At 31.9% G+C, this 18,426-nt stretch overlaps 1 protein-coding gene across 5 annotated transcripts in view; it reads left to right on the top strand.

Annotated features, from left to right (window-relative positions):
* Positions 1-18,426, top strand: part of LOC111035653 (eye-specific diacylglycerol kinase) — a 233,386-nt gene that overhangs the window by 194,343 nt on the left and 20,617 nt on the right. For 4 of the 5 annotated variants that reach the window (XM_022317351.1, XM_022317352.1, XM_022317348.1 and 1 more), the window contains 11 exons: positions 11,535-11,891; positions 13,124-13,337; positions 14,153-14,442; positions 15,533-15,726; positions 15,816-15,913; positions 16,310-16,462; positions 16,578-16,770; positions 16,878-16,991; positions 17,507-17,551; positions 17,802-17,868; positions 18,209-18,366. In XM_022317351.1, the coding sequence (XP_022173043.1) occupies positions 11,535-11,891; positions 13,124-13,337; positions 14,153-14,442; positions 15,533-15,726; positions 15,816-15,913; positions 16,310-16,462; positions 16,578-16,770; positions 16,878-16,991; positions 17,507-17,551; positions 17,802-17,868; positions 18,209-18,366 (1,883 nt within the window). The remainder of the gene's footprint in view (positions 1-11,534; positions 11,892-13,123; positions 13,338-14,152; positions 14,443-15,532; positions 15,727-15,815; positions 15,914-16,309; positions 16,463-16,577; positions 16,771-16,877; positions 16,992-17,506; positions 17,552-17,801; positions 17,869-18,208; positions 18,367-18,426) is intronic. The other variant, XM_022317350.1, reaches the window with a different exon arrangement.

Raw genomic sequence — 18,426 nt, 5'->3', positions numbered from 1 at the left:
TAGCTAATAACCAGCGCTACTTTAATGAATCAAAAAAGCCCTATAAACCAAAGGCCGTATTTTTTTAAAAATGTTTTCTTGTTTTTCTTTGTCACGTCCACTCACGTCTATATTTTTAGATTTAATAAAAAAAGCCAAATAAAATTAAGCAAGTACGATAATTGAATTTTTAATCATAAAATATGATTAATTTTATTAACGAATTTTATTTCATAATCAATTTTTTTTAAATTTTAATATAAATAATTTACACGTAATTTTATTCCTTCAGTATGTAGTGTAAGTACTGATAAATATTCAATGAAAATATATATTTATAAAAATTGAAAAATAAATCGTCTTTCAACCAGAAATATAATCTTCATAAACTTAGGTTAGGTTAATTACCCAGTTAACACACTGTTAATTTTAATCACAGATTTTTTTGCACAAAACCGTTTCCAACTATAAAACAATATAAACGGCCTGAACATTTGTGATAGGTAGGTATAGCTTCTAATTATTTAGGTTCAACCTTGAAATGAGTCTCGACTTTATTTTACTCCCCGTTTGTGTTTATATAATTTTCGGGTGTCTTGTGATAATGATAAAACAACAAAATATTTTATAAATGTACATTATTTTGCATGAATATTAATGATCTGTAGTTAATTGCGTTTCAACTTAAACAAAGTGGTAAATGAAATACAGAGATTTTTTTGTTTCCTATGCTTCCCCTTCTAGTTGGTTTTAACTACAGTATTTGTAGTAGATCGCTTAAGTTCCTAGAATAATTTTATGTAAAACATTTGTGTTTATCATTCCCAAGAAATGTACTTATATTTGGCTCCAAAGTTATAACGCAAACTTTAATGGACCAACGAAAAACCAATAATTGTACCACACAAAGTTTCCACCTAACCAACCTATTCTAGAAATTCATTGTAAACTTTCTTATTGCCGTGGCTTATTCTAATTGTTTTAACATAATGTTCTGCCCTAAACTTCTAAACCGTCTAAAACAGCCATTAGGTAAGAAACTACTAACGCGAAGTTTAATGATAGTAACCCGTCTAGCCAATTTGTGTAATTCAATTATTAAAAATGTCTACTTTTAAAACATTTATAAATTCTGACGAGAAAAAAGCAACCATTATAATTGGTTTTGCAATGATAAAACAAATGAAAATATGATGTTTTCATTTCGGGAAAAAACCTTTAAGGACGGTATTATTTAAACATAATATTATTATATTTCAGTTTCTAAGCCGATTTTGAATAAAACTATAATTATTATTAATTTATTTCGATTAGTTTTTGATATTTTGGGAAAAAAAAACATTTTTGTTCATCCTAAATATTGGTAAAAAACTTGTCAAACCTGCAGTGTTTGTTCTGAGTTATATGTACATCATATAAAAACAAATTCTTATTATCTATAAACTAAGTATTTTGTAGAATATTATAGCATAGAATTCAGTATAAATGCATAGTATTATAGTTTTGACTTAATAGATTTCAGTAAAATCCGATGTGATAATTATTATCAAATGTTAAGAATTTTGATAAGAAAACTAGAATTTTTTTAAATCTAATGAAATTTTCTTCGTTTTGTATTGTTTCGTTGATCTTGCGTTTCCAGTGAAATATAATAATTACGAAATCGTTAAAACGAAATAATACATAAGTGCCAACAAATACATCTACAAAATTCATTAACATGAGATTTAAAGTTTATAATGCTAATTAAAAAAATATAGCATATTGCAAAGTAATTGCAAATATGGTGTCGCGTGACATGTTATTGCACGTGACGTTATCGAACGACTGAACTTATACATTATAATAACAATGTACAGAGTGATTCAACAAGCATACTCACCTCCGATTTTTCCTTTAGTTATGGATTTACTGAGATTGAAATTTTTAAATACTTAAAATTTTTATACCATTTAAGGAGTACGAAGTGGGGATACCAACTTTTTTCAAATAAATACTCTTTTGTAGTGTTCATTATTATTAAACAGTTGATATTTTAAAAATATTGATGTTTTAAATCAAAATTCAACAACTAGTAATCTTTGAGTTACCCATTTAACTTTGTACACTAAGATACTTTTTATACTTTGTATATAAATCCACGATAATGGGTTTTGAAAATTTTAGGGCTAAGACGATTTGAACATTTTAGTTATTAATATTAATTTGTCGACATTTTATAACTTGTAAACAATGATCGAGTTATACACTGAATATTATTAATTATATAATAATACTATTCAATCTATCTTTTTGTAAAAACAGTCCTCAAGGACTATTATCCTTAGTACATAAAATTAATTTTAGTAACTCAGAAACTACTGATTCGAATTGAGGTACATCAACATTTTAAAAACAAATTTATTTGCTTAACAATTTACAAAAAAAAGGTCGGTTCTAACTTTTAAAAAAACATGTTATTTGTATCACCATATGATATTCCTTAAATGATATAAAAAAATGTGAGTAATCATGCTTGATTCACACTCTGTATAATACACAAGAGTATAAGGCACCATGCGACCATGGGATTCGTCCTTAATAATATTCGAGTGACCTTGAGTGATTTATATTAAGTGATGTCGTAGAAGCTTCGCTGTACGAATATATACGTATATTTAAAACGATCAGTTATAGTTTATCATTTTCTACATTATTATGATATTTGGAATGCCTCCATATTATTTGTATACGTTTCATACCTTTAATTATATTTAAAAATGTCATTAAAAAAAAATACATAATGTGACTAAAATGTGTGTATAATATTTAACTAGTAACTATATTTGCCGTACTACAAACTATTTGTCAATCGATTTTAACAGTGAGATAATTTTTAGTTTACTAGATCACTGTTTATAGTGTAGGATTTCATCTCCGTATTAAGTAGCTTACAGTAAGCACATAAGAACAATAAATTATTCGCCTGTTGTTCAGCTTAAAATAAACGTTTATACTTGTGCTAATATTAAAAGCGATATTCCATCAAACATGTATTTTCGGTTGCATAACGAAATACTTAAAGAGATTAGCTTACTTAATACATACACGCAGTAGGTACCACAGGTTTAATTTATAATTCATCCTTTTGAAAATTAAATCACATTATAATTATATTGTAAATAATTTCTATCAAGTTGAGCAAAAATCTATTTTAAAATACCTGCATCGAGCAAAATAATTCGTTCCAATTTTCATAAACTCAAATTAAATATGCAAACTAAAATATTTACACTGTTTGCAAACAACATTATACAATGAAAATGTGTAAACGTTGTACACGCTCCGTATATTATATTAGCGTGATTTTTATGTTTCATTTTATATGAATCGAATTTAAAATTTAAATCACACGCGACCATATTATATAGCAAAACCAACATTTATTTTTAAACAGATCTTTTTCATTATCCCTGACCTGTGGACATTTATTATTATTTATTTTATCAAATCGTTGAAATTTTTGATACACATTTATAATAGGTAGTTGCCTTGTGTCCATAGTTTCATGACAAGGCAAAACAATATAAAATACTACGATTTATTCACATTGGATACCTGCAGGAGCATTTCAAAAGTGAAATATTTTTCACCTTCCTACTTGTTGTTCGTAAACTTTTTTCCACTTTATTCGTTTTGAACTGAAAAGTAATAAAAAAAAAAATGATAAAAACGTTGGTTTTGTGAAAAATGTTAGAGAGCGTTGTTTTGATTTATTTGTTTGTTTGCTCTTCGAACGCCATACAATGATATATAGTATGCGAACTATGCTATAAGAGTAGCAATACAATTTCACGGGCAGACAATCAAAGCCAGTGTCAGTAATACTCGAGTTTAAAACATTTGTGCACAACAAGCTTTGATACATACTGAAAGTAATAATATCAATCAAAAAATTGTTTAGTAGCTATCGTATTAACGTTTTCACTATACGATATTGTCATAATTAGTATTTGTTAAAAACAATTTCGATAAAACGAAATGAGCCAAAATAAAGGAATTCTTTTTTAGCTAACTGTTGGCCCTGGGGAACCAAAAAACCAAAAACACTAATAAAATTCAAAATATTTAACGGCACCCAAAAAGGACATAGTGTAAGGATTTAATCCAACTTAAATATTATAAAATTAAATAACAGTGGTGGTGCCTTCAAGTGGAGTTTTTTCGTCAAGTGAATTTTTCCCTGTTAATTAAATATATGTAATCACAAATACTAATATCAAATATTTACATATCGTATTTTTTCCAAATATTAATGATATAAATGAAAGTAAAATCTCTGATATGACGCTGATCAACGTCCACTAAGAGGTTTGTGTATATTGTATTACAGAGTTTTTCTGTCTTGTGGGTATATAGAAACACCTTGATGACAAGAATAATAGTCTTGAATTATGTAATCACCTGGACCTGTTTCTGACCAAATATCATTTTTTGACGAAATTCAACAAAAAATATGTATTTGGTTTTCGCCCATTGAAATATTATTGATTGTAAGCAAAAATAAAATTTGGTTTACCATTGTATTTTGTTTTATTTAAAGTGTTATTTCAATTTTAATACTATCTAATTATTATTAGGTACTAATAAATACCAACTATTTCTAAGGATTTTTATGAGCAAAAACCAAATCCCTCTTTTTTAGATTGACAAAAAATGACATTTTTGCCAAAACCAAAATATTACATTTTGGCCAAAACCAGTTTGTTAACACTATGAAAACAACAATAACATAGTGTTGGAAATAATATGAAAAATGTGGGTGAATATAGCTGGTTCGATTATTACTTCCTTAAATTTGGGTTCAGGGTTGGGCATCATAAACGTGTATGAACTTCATCGACAAGGTATGTGCAACGAAGAATTGGGTCAATCACTCCTGAAATAAAATGTAATAGTTTCGGAGATAAAACAACAAATCATTCATATCAAATACAAAATTTGGTATTGACTTTTTATTTTCAAAAAAATATTTAAAGCCTTTTGAACTCATCAATTTAAATTAAATTATAACTGATAGCACAAAGAAACTAAAAATTGGGTAGGTATAGGTTTTGTGTTGACAGTTAATTTTTGTTTCAGATAATTAACATACCTTTAAAAATATTCTCCGCTCTAAGTATAACGAATTATATAACAATTATTTTTATTTTACCACAAATTAAATATTTTAAGAAAATTAATTGCATGCAATTTTGAACCCTTAGTGTTGTGTTATCCTTGTGATTGTTTTCGCTGTTTATGTTTCGAGACTCTGGCCGCTGACGCCCGACAACGGCGGTCGCGTCTGTGTGAATAAAATAAAATGTGGTCCACCAAAAATCATCGTTATCCAACGATAACTCATCCCCGTGCCGTGTGTTAAGTTCAAATACAATACACAGACTCGAACAAACTAGCTTGTGTGTAACATATATATATAACTTAATTCTCCAACTCTCTCTCTATCTCTACCCCTCCCTCTCCCTCTCTCTCCATATCTCCCTCTCTCTCATTCTCTATCTCACTCTCCCTCACTCTCCTCATCGCCCCCTGTCTCTCTCTTTTTGTGATATTATACTGATATACAGTGAACGCCGCCCGCGGCACTTACTATATATATACTATGTTCTGCGGCCATACATTTATTTATGAGACGGTACCGGTCAAAAAGCGGTCATAAAAGTTTTAATGTCCCGCGGGGACCGATGTTGCGGAATCGTGCGCGTAGGTATGTTGCTTACCGTATAGGCCATAGGGTAGATTATGGTGTGTCTGAAAAGTTTGAAAACCGCCTAAATCCGTTTATTATACAGCCATACATATAGGGTGACGTGCGAAGATCTAAGGTCACAGAACCGTACCAACCGACAGTGTGCGAAAGTATTATAATATAGTATAACATAATATTATATTATACCATTCTAGGGATATGGACTCGATGCACTGCACACCATGAAATATGCATACACTATGTGTACACTCATTATGCAATAAGAATTCCAAAAAAATTTTTTGTTTTAATGTGAAATTGGGCAAAACAAACTTTCCTTAACCTACTTTGAATTCACAATAACGTATAAAGCTTTAATGATATCAACAAATAATATAAGAAAAATATAAACAAATGTGTATGACATAAAATAAAAAAGATGGATATTTAAAATATATATATATATTTATATATATAAATTTTGAAAAGAGATTATGAAAAATGTTCTTTTTATGATAAAATATCTTATACAAATATTACGTAATAAATTGGTTTAAAATGTTTAAGTCATTTCCCCAGAATATGCATTAAAAATATTTTTTTTTTTAATGTTATTTATATTGTGGTCTAAAACATAAGTGTTTGAACTTTTCCACAGACCACATTAATATATTTAATTTAATTTAAGAGTTTTCGATTATATATTTAAAATATTTATCATACACCTATTTTTGAGCCATACGAATTGCCATACGTTTCTATTTTAAAATCTACTTCCAACATCAAAACATGAAATAAATACATTAGGTAATAACTTCGATGTCTCGATGTAAACATTTGGTTCATCAGTTAACATGCTTATATTTACGTATCTAAAGGGTATGCGCATCGCAAAGTTTGATTAACTAGCAAAAGTACAAGACACAAATATTTACTGTAATTCGAACATTAAATACAAACAGTAAAGTTTACCATACTGAAAATGGTGCAATAAGTCGAGAGTCCGACTGTAGTGTAAAAAACAAGTTCTGTGAAAGTAAATAGGTACACTTCCATGGACAATTTTTTTAATATAAATGATCGTACGATTATGTACATTATATAGTCACTACAATTTTTAGGGAGGAATTAACTATTTTGGTATTTTAATTATGGCATTAAATATCATAGGAACAGGCAATTTGAGGTCATTATTTTTATAGGAGCGCCAATGAATTATGACATTTGCACCTTTACGTGGTGGAACAACCACTAACTTATATATTTTTAAGTTTTGATTAACCTATGTGTAATTTCTCTATACAACAATAGGAATAGTTAACAGTTTTCGGTTATATATTTAAAATATTTACTATTATATCTTTGAGCATAGGTTGTGCGTGAGTTTTCAGTGCATTCACTGTAAGTTGGAAATATTATACTCTTGAATGTGAAAAATGCTTTATAGCGCTGACTCTTAAATATTTTAGTGCGTATATTTTCTCCAAACAGTGTGTCCTGAGCAGAATAAATTTTACTGAACGTCCGATATAATAATAATATTATTATGTTTGTACTATATATATTCCCCGTTTTCCAAGAACATTTAAAAGGTCGATTCATACTTAACGGTATTATAATATGAAAACCGTAGCCGGTTCTTGAACCATATCATTATATTTAATCATTTCTGGACGAAAAAGTTTGGAGGCCACGAAAATAAAATGTAATTCTTGGGGAGCTTTAGTAGCCCGGAACCGCGGTCGAAATGGCCGTGTATATAGGCAAAATTTCAGGTGCTGTTATTGTGGTGACGCTCAAAATTATAATGTTTTGAAACTTGGTAAACGGTGGACGGGATGGATGCAAAGTAGAAGTAAAAGGAGGGCTGATATCACAGGGATTTCGAGAAAACTTAAAACTTGCGATGCGCGAGACGTTCGCGCACGTGAGAATTCAAACAACGCACGTCGAAATTCGCTGACGAAACAGACTATGACAATCGTTTTCATCGGCATCGTCGTATACGAACTGTAAGTGCCACGTGTTCCGTGACGACGTTGAAATTTAATATTCTCACTGTTCATGTTTAATCGTACTTAGACGGGTCTTTTGAGCAGATTATATCTATATAGTGTCGAGCGAAAGTGGTTTCACCAAGAAAGCTCACCCTCCATTTTTCCTTTATAAATGAATTTGTACACATTTTTGTTTTTGGAATTTTTAAATAGACCATAAAAGGACTGAGCTTGAAGATTAAAAACGATATTTTCAATTATTCCTCGTGAATTTTCAGAAATGACATAATTTTCTTTGTTTATCACCATCCTCAGAACGACAACTATTTAGTTTGGCACTCCAAGAAATTCTCGGAAGTTCCAAGAAGGTCACCGAACCTAGAATTTTATTACCAGAAATACCATAAGTAGATAATAAAATGTTGATTTTTTAAGTTGTATCATATTTTTTAGTCGGTTGTATTTATTATGATACCTAAAGCATCGGTTTCCCTGTCAAAATAAATGATATAGACATAATGAAGCAAGTACCTCTAGTCAATAAACATAATACCTATATTTTAACTTTTAGTATTGAACCTAGTTGTTTATGTCTCTTAAAGTTTTAGTTCTCTTAAAGTCATTAAAGTTAAATACGTGAAGGCGAGTTTCTGCCATACGAATGTGCCGTACTGCCGTGAACACGAAAAAAATTCAGCTTTGGCCTACAACACTGTATCGTGGTGAATTGTGTGGTAACTTAACCTAACCAATCAATCACAGTAAAGGGTTTAACCTAACACGCATATTGGAAACCCGCCTTTATGATTTTAACTTTTATGACAGGCACACTAGCCAGATACTACACCACTGTTACTCTGATATTATAACCTCGTTGATAAATACTACGAGGATGTTGTCATTTATCAGTTGTTTTCAACTTGAAATTTATGTCTCGCCTTTTGTTTTATTATTTTGAACTTTATATTTAATTTTAACGTCTTAAGTTCACTATATAGTTTAAAAACATGACACACATTTCTTTCCAAAAATTACCGCATAGTTATGTTCCACCTTACAGCTATTACGGTTCTTCAAATATAATGCGTACGACTATTATAAAACAATTTTAAATGTTGACTTCGTCTTTAAAATTTAGTTAAAAAAAAATTCTACATTAATTTAATTGTGATTTTGTTTTTAGTTTACCTGTATAAACTTAATTTTAAATGGAAATTATTTTATGTTTTGTTACTGCATTATATATTTTTATTCCGCTCTTATTCCTTGCAGATTGTATTAACTTGCATAAATATTATTTCGTACTTTTGCCTTTGGGACTTAAATTATTATTATTAATGTATATAATGTATATACAATATAGTATAAAACGAGACTGACGTAGTTATGAACAATTTGATAGTGTGCAGCATAGTTTATCGATCCCTTTGCTTTTAATGCGTCAGAATGCCGGTAATTTGATAACAATAGTGCGTTATTTTTTATGATCGATAAACGAGGCTGGAATTATTACAGTGGTTTATTTCAATATGCAGGTACGTTGGATATTGATAAAAAAAAAGTTATTTTAGAGAGTGGAAAAAAATACATTTTGAACACATTCTCCAAGTGAAATTCACAATTTTACTATCTATATAATTTGTACAACAATAGTCTTGTTTTTAAAACGCGGATATATTATATTGTATTGAACTGACATAAATGGGGTGTGTGGAAAGTAAAAGATAAACCAAAACATAACAAAAGTATTTATTGGATACCATGCTACTACCTATGTCCTACAGCATATTATATTTCTTTACGCGTACTTAAAAATTCTTTGATATTTTTCGTTAATTTTCCCCAGATATATTTAGGTATAATATTGTTATAAGATCGTTCGGTGGGTTAAGACTGTATAATTAAACATAATATTGTAATTTGTTTGAATAGTTTTCGTCGTGAGTTATAATATAATTAAAAATAGTTATCGATATTGTAACCACCTCATTCCTGCAGGAATGCTAGACGATAAAGATGATATAACAGTATCGTGTACAAGTAGTCGTGGTTTTGCAGGGATGGTGGAACGCAGTGACACTTATTTTTCTAGAATATAATATTTCAAAGTATCTGTCACATTTCATTCTAAACGATTTGTGAAAATATATCAATGAACGTATTTACATGGATGCACGTTTTTAGTACACTTTCGCCACTATTGTTTCCTGCAATTCAAGCGTTGTTTACGTGTACAATTAGCACGTATATAAATAATTACAAGTGTGTTTTATCTTTTTTTTATTTCGTAAAATAAATAACGAAAAATAAACATTGGACACGAAGTGCAGAAGCATCATTAAACGGGTACAAAGCTAAGCTACGGTTCATTAGTAGCGTCTACCCATTAGTGCGCGTAACTGGGGTCACATTTCACTCAATGTGACCAACCTTGGAAATTCGTGATTTCGTTGAGACTTATTCGGTTAGGTGGCGTTTACTATATTTTCCAGAGCCACATTACGATACATGTGATCCTAGAGTTTTCAGCAACTATTTGGTTACCATGTAAAATCTCGAACAAACGCGTCTACTCATATACGTCGACTATAACGGTGACAACGGTTTTATTATCATCGGTCTGTAGTAAATAATGAGAAATATTATTGTGATCCGATTTTACAATATTTGTACAATAATCTAAATTTTTTTTTTTTGGTTCTTATGCATTTACACGATGCGCAGCCAATTCAACCATTGCTATACTATGATAATAATAGTTGATACCACGACTTTTCGACTATCCTTTATTATTATAATCTCAAATTTAGTACAAATTAAACCTATTACATATTTACAATAAATAAACGAACTATCAATAGATATGATTGCACCACTTGAGCATCACGTAATTTAATTTTTAAGCTAACCTATAACTATCTTGTTATGTTTATAAACCTTTTTTAAATATTTTAAGTCATTAAAGCCATACAAATAATAAATTTAATTACCTGTTACATTCGAATAAAATGTCAACTAAACATTATACCTTCATGCATATTATCATGATTTGGTTTAGGTTTTTGACTCTATAACAAATGGTTGATTCTATAAATTAATTCTACATTTAGTGAAAGCTCACAGTATAATTTTATATTGTTTCGTTACTTCAATGGTAAACATTGATTAATCACATCCCCTTCCTGCCATCCTCTTCCCATCCCCTTAAATCGGCATTAAGTATGAACTCATTGAGCCTATGCGATCTTAAAATTAACGTTCTATTAAACGTGCCATTAATATTATTTATTAATATTTGTAATCAAAACGGGAGCAAATTGCAATTTTTTGTGTTCAAGTTCATCATAGTTCGATTTAAACGTGGCTTAAGTACAATAACAAATCATTTCCACATCAATAATTTTTTTTTTTTTTTGTATTTAATATACGTTGTATATCTAAACGAAGTAAATTACGTAGCTGATAAACAGGCGTCATACTCATAATATATTAATATTAAGTAGTCTGGTCATATAATTATCCTCTCACCACTATATTTTCTACGAACAAAACAACAACCATTATCATCCGTGTAAACACTTCTTATCAGAAACAATGTAGGCATTAACGAAAACAATATTTTTTATTTTTTATTAATAAATGAAGTGTACTTAGTACTTACTTAATGAGGATCTTATTTGTGGTTGCTTGGCAGAGTTTTCTTCTTAGGGATGGCGGTCTTTATCTTCGCAAGCTCCTATATTTCTTCACCTATTGTTGTTAAGTGTAACTTATATGTTGTATTGTATTGTCTTGTATTTATAATATGTTATTACTGTCTTATGCAGCCGGACAAAGAAGACAAGCTGTTCGTTATCAAACCGATCCCGACGGTGAATGTCAAGCCTGTGATAATATTTATAAACCCAAAGTCTGGCGGCAACCAGGGTGTTAAGCTGCTGCAGAAATTTCAGTGGCACCTAAATCCCAGGCAGGTGTTTGACCTCAGCCGGGGAGGTCCCAGGATGGGCCTGGAACTGTACAAAAAGGTGCCAAACCTCCGGGTGTTGGCGTGTGGTGGCGACGGCACTGTCGGTTGGGTGCTGTCGATCTTGGACCAAATAGCCAACGCCGTGTCGTTTCCGGTGGGTGTTCTGCCGTTGGGCACAGGCAATGACCTGGCCAGAGCTCTCGGTTGGGGTGGCGTAAGTATAAAATGAATACTACAATAATACTCACATATGTGCAGTGTCCTAGATGCAATAAAGTATCTATGAGTCTAGATAACGGTGATGACGTGGTGTATGATTATGTGAGTAAGTATAGGCGAGCTTGGATAAAGGTCACATGATGATTCGGTTCTGGAGTCTACAGAACTTATTATATTATTTCTCTACCAAGCTTATAAGTAAATAACATTGGAGATTTTACATTTCATAAATTCTATTTACCATGACAATTATTAAAAAAATATATATCTTGAGTCCATAAGTAAAAAATTGATATATCAATGTTTCCGAAATTCTAAATGTACTTTGAATCCATAGTATCAGTACCTAGATACTTTTGTCTCAATTATTTTTCCCATCCATTATTAAGCTTATATCGACTAAACCCGTGTGTCGGCCTCGCGATTTATTTCGAAACAATCTTGTGTGTGACCAATAAATCTACCTTGCGTACCAGTCAAAAACGTTATTTTCATTATTTTTTTTTTTTAATACGAACGTCGTCTTGTCTTGAATCAACTGCACCGTCAAGTAAACGATTGTGCGTAAATTTATTGATCGTATACAGTATACACTATCGATTAAACGCGACGAAACACGTCTTGCTGGAACGCTATCCTGAGCCAAATGTAATTATGTACATTTTGCCTATATTTAATCACGAAAACAGCGAAAAATAACATTTTTTATTACTCTACATTATAATTTTTTGTACACGTACGATCTGATTTTTTATTCAACTATCTACGGACGTGCCTATATTTTTTTGATATATGGTTGACGTTTTGAGTTACTAGAGATATCATGCCATGCGATAGTTTAGCTGTTTAAATGAAACCGATCAATTTTTGTATCTATAAAGTAAATTTTAAGGTTTGAAAAATTACAAATCTTCAAATCTATTCGGATAACTTTATTTCCACACAATATTATATAATACTGCAGTATTGTCCATACTTTAAATCGTACCTAAGTATGTATGGTAACTAATAATATTGTTACAATACTTTTGTCAAATAATCAAATGTCAGTGATTTCAACGAGCATCATAAGCATGTATGACAGTTGGAAAAAAATGGAAAAATATCAAGTTGAACTAAAGTAAAAAAAGATCTTTCAAATATCATACTCATCACTAAACATCGATATATCGATATTTTTCTTCTTCTGTGGTGTTTATATAGATTCTAAAATTAATTTTCTTACAGGGTTATATGGATGAGCCGGTGTCGAAAATACTAACCAACTTGGAAGAAAGTGAAACGATCCGATTGGACCGCTGGAACTTGGATGTGGTGCCCAATGAACAGGTTAAAGGGACCGACCACGCTGGCAAAGACAATTTACCATTAAACGTGGTGAATAATTACTTCTCGTTGGGCGTAGACGCTCAGATTGCACTCGAATTCCACGAAGCCAGAGGTAATTTTGATGAAATTTATATCTGACATAGATCCCGATCATGTTCTCTTTTGTGGAAATGGCTCGTTTAGTTTACCATACCGTCTCTTTACAAAAATATCTGTTAATTTCCGTTTAAAATGGGTGCTGCCACTGTGCTTACCTGCTCTCGAGTCTTGTAGGTATAAATCACTCTGCCATTTCAATAACGGCCTCATCATTTCGTTTTTTTTTTTGGTAAAAACCACGTGGACAAACATTCTATATTATAATATACCCGAAAATCAGCATAACAATATTAAAAAGTTAATAAATTAACCCTTTAAGTATAAAACGTAAGCTAACCTAACCCAAACTAAGTTAAAATTATGCTTACGCATATCTATAACTTAAGTAAAAGACAATCAATTAAATATTTTTTTTTCTTTAATTACAATTATAAATACAAACAAAAAAATCAATTTATCATTTGATAAAACGTTTAATCGTCTAAGCCACTAGAACTCTCCTATATATAGTATATAATGCATTTTTAATGAAATAGGTGCTTCGCTATCAATTTATAGTTTAAAAAAATCAATTATTTTCTTTTTAACCGAAATTTAGTAAATATTTTTTCCTTAATATTAACTTTCAGTTGTAGAGTAAAATATAGGTATAGTTTGTTTACGGACAACTTGTAGCTTTAACTGCTTAATACGTTGACTCAACTAAAATAACCAAAGTTAGTGGTTTTTGATGCCTATGAATGTATCATCCATTATATATTAATCAATTAAGTATTTAATGACATTAGAAAAAAAATGCATAAATACACTTTAATGTAATCATTCCAGAGGCCAATCCGGAGAAATTCAGCTCGCGGATGTACAACAAACTGTTTTACGGCGTCCGCGGTGGTATCGAGCTGCTGGACCGGAAGTGGAAAGGTTTGTCGGATCACGTGACGCTGGAGTGCGACGGCAAAGACCTGACGCAGCGCATCAAAGACTTGAAAGTGCATGCCATATTGTTTTTAAACATACCCAGCTACGGTGGTGGCACGCGACCGTGGAACAAGTCAGCTGGCAACAACTCTACCGACGACGGGCTAATCGAAGTCATCGGCCTGACGATCATGCAAATAGTGAGCGTTTCCGTGTTTACTCAACATAATATTAGATCCGCCAGCACTCAAACGGTTATTTACTTACCTGCCGGCAGTTCACGTTTCACTTACCAAAAGATTGATTTTTAATTAAAGTTACGAGGACTCGTAGTAATGGTGTTCTACTCCCGCTTTTGTCCGCAGTGTTTGCCGAGCACACAATAGCCGAGTGAATTAACGTTGCACGTAACACAATACAAACGATACATTAAGAAGTCTCTGTAGTAATAGATACCAGACTAAACTGCCGACTGGTTCTTTTCGCTTCATATACTTTATTATCCGAAATCGAAGACGTTTTCTAGGGATCTTCCTATGAAAGGCCCTTTTCTGTGCAAACAAATCGCATTCCAAACATTGGTTCGTTATTTTAAACAAATATTAAACGCTTCTCGACGAACTTTTGGTGAACAAAAGAAAAACAACAATGGTTCTATAATAATTAATTTTTCTCTGGCGTATCTATTCAGCTGAGAAGGGTTACGATGGACATATATTATTGTCATAGAAAATAAATAAATGGGCGGCCGCTGCCCATACCTTATATGTTGGGTGTACCTAACCAAAAGTATGCTAGATAACACGGTAAGCTACGTCGACTGTTGTGTCATGTCGTGTCCATAAGTCGAGCTCAGCCCAACTCTGAAAATGCCCTTTAGTCTATAAATCATTGATGACGAATGATAAAATGATTTCAACTGCCAATCAGAATACGATAAAACTATAAAAGCCACACTACACTACAGACAACTTATAGCTGTTAACCCCAATTAAGTAGTGATAAAAATAGTATGTTTTATTGGTGTTAATATTATTGACAGATAACCAAATTATAATAACCACTGTTACCTATGATTGCTAGCTGCTGTCTCTCTCGTCTGTCACACATTATCTACATTTCTTTATTGACTGACATTATTGTGCCTGTCCCGTCTTGTCTTGTCGTAAATTTAAAAAAAAATAAAACCAAAATACTAGATGTACCTGCGGCATATCTAGTATACTCGCATATCTACCAATTCCGTGGTCATAACTTGAAACTAACTACATCTGTTTCTGTACTTTCTAGACGAGGCTGCAAACTGGAGGGACTGGAACACCGTTGTGCCAATGTAAAACCGCTCGGATAACTACCAGTATACCGGTGCCCATGCAAGTGGACGGCGAAGCTTGCCGTTTAAAACCGTCGGTGATCACGCTGGAATTCTTTAACCAGGCAACAATGATGGCGAAACGTCGGAAAGGCAGACAGACGCCTACCCGGTAAGTTAGAAGCTGTTCGGGTTTTATTAATTGACCACAAACACTACTAACGTGATTATGACAAAATCGTTGGTTTTTAATTTTTTCAGAGAGACTACGATAGACAAGCACAGAGTGTCTGTCCAAAGACTGAGGCTTCAAGATTACGAACAACACCACTGTGACAAAGAGTTGCTCATTCAGTCGTGTGAGTAACCGTTTCCGATTATATTTACAACTCAAGACTCCCATAATATTATATATCTAAATCTCGAACACATTCTACGTGCGTGCGCAAGTCTAACCTTTTTTGTAAACTCTTCCTAAAAAAAATGTTTAAATACTATTAATACTTTTAAAAACTATTTATATCCCATGAATATGTTATTTTTAAATATTCAAAACACTTGTTGAGTGTTTAATAAATACTGTAATTCTAAATTATTTGAATAACACTTCATAATCATCTGACTATTTGCTTTTTTTTTTATAAATACTTGTATAAAAAGTATTTTACAAATAATATTCACACGTACCTATACACCATACATATACGCTCCTGCGTTTAGGTTATTTATACTAGATTGTTTTTACGGTGGTTTAGCAATCAATATGGGAGAAATCGAAGTGGAACCGGTGGCGGATTTAGAAACCGTGCGTAATTTAGTGGACAAGTTGGAGTTGAACAACAGTCCGTCAAAAGACCACGTGGGCAACGTCTTGCCAAAACTATCGCCCGACTGGTGTTTCGTCGATTGTGCGTATTATACAATGATATTATTATTCCTTATACCAAATTATTATATTTGTAACAATGAGAAGTGGTGAGTAAAAAATAAAAATGAAAATATTTGACACCCTACTCCACACAGGTTGCACTGCCGAACGGTTCTTCAGGATCGACCGAGCCCAGGAGAGCCTTCACTACCTCATAGACATCACACATGACCAGCTGTTCGTGTTGGATGATCCGCATAGACCGCCGTCAGTCGAAGAAGACGTGTCTGTGGTCCTGAAATCTAAAGAACCGATCGACGACCAGGGTGCTCAAGACACGACAACAAGGTCAGTATAAAATATATGTCATATTTTTCTATATTTTAATGATCTGCTGAGGTCAGGTAAGTGGAGCATCATTTTTAAAGGGTTACTATTGTTGTTGGTGTTTAAAGCATGCGGGTAAAGTCGGAGATAAGTCGATTGGAAAGCATCAAAACAAAGTCAACGGTCAAATGTCCACAAGACGAAGGCCAGACCAACGGGACCAATCATTCCACAAGAGCTAGGTACCAGCAGGTCTTATATAATATAATAATATAATTATTCTCGACACTTAATCGATCCAATAATTTTTTTATTGTTGTGTCTCACACGTTACACAGTACGTTTGTTTTCATTTAACTTTGCGGCTTTAATTATTCATAAACGTAACCTATTTCGTATATTATCATTCTCACCAACAAGTTAAACGATGTTTACATGCTTATCGATTGATTCTAATTTTATTGCGAATCATACATGAGTATTATATTCATATTTGTATTATATTTCATTCTAACTGTATAGGTTTTCAAACAAAAACTTATATTTAAATAAATTTGTCAAATAAAGTTTAAACTCAATACGAGTGTATGAAACCGCTGTACCTAACTTTGTAAACATTAATTTCATATATCAAAAACAAAAGTACTTTTGTGGATAAAAATAAAATGTTTACCATCAAAAAATATATTATAACTATTTATAACAATGCACGTTACATTCTTATCCTTTTTTTTTATAATTTTGCATGTTCGCTTAGTGAAGTATACAATCGTCTATTCGACCTTCAATCAAATGAAGATCAGTAAGTACAGTTAATCAATAAGGCCAGAATCTTCCAAAGTTACAAAAAAGATTCAATATTTCGTTTTGAGGAAGTGTATTGGTTTTTTTTTATTTCAATTTTATAATAATAATATAATATAATGTTTTAAATTAGAGTATGAGTAAAAGATAAAAAAAAATTTTAAAAGTGTATGACAGGTCACCTATAATCGATGAATCTTTTTTGTAAGCATTTCATTATATTTAATAAATGTTGTCGTATGTTGCAGTCATTACGGTCAAGTCCGAACTTCCGATAAAATAATCGAAGCGGCCAAAACAGGGAACTTAAACATGGTAATGTACAAAAACACAAATTGAATCGTTGCACCCAGGTTTCACACAACAGTGTGGTGTTATTTTTGTACGAAATCCTGCTGCAGGATTTCGCACATCGTTCTATAATGTACATGAACCGTTAATTTATTTCATTGTTTGCGTACCAAACTATAGTTCCTACCTACATGTTTTATTCAAATCGTTCGCCCCCGTACTATTTTGATTTCCGTTTAAAACCGATTTATACGTTTTCTGTGTTTATTCTACCGATAACGTCATATACTGTGTCGTTGTGTGCCTGGGGTACATACAGCACAACGCCGTCACTTAACTTTTTTTTTCTGTTTTCATTTTTCAGCTGAGGAATTTGTTCGAAATGGGTTACTCTCTGATGTCCATCAACAAGGACGGGCAGACAGCTTTACACGTGGCCAGCCAGCGCGGCGATTCAAACCTGGTTCGGTATATACTGGCCAACGCGCCGTCCAACATCGTGTCGGTCAAAGACAATCAAGAGTAAGTCAAACAAAGATATGCATATCAATCAATAATCAACTGCAGCTAGCAGTGTTGCTG

Source organism: Myzus persicae, unplaced genomic scaffold (genome assembly GCF_001856785.1).
Source record: "Myzus persicae strain clone G006 unplaced genomic scaffold, MPER_G0061.0, whole genome shotgun sequence".
Lineage (NCBI taxonomy): Eukaryota > Metazoa > Arthropoda > Insecta > Hemiptera > Aphididae > Myzus > Myzus persicae.
Note: the sequence above shows the minus strand (reverse complement) of the source record. Positions and strands in the feature narration are given on the sequence as shown.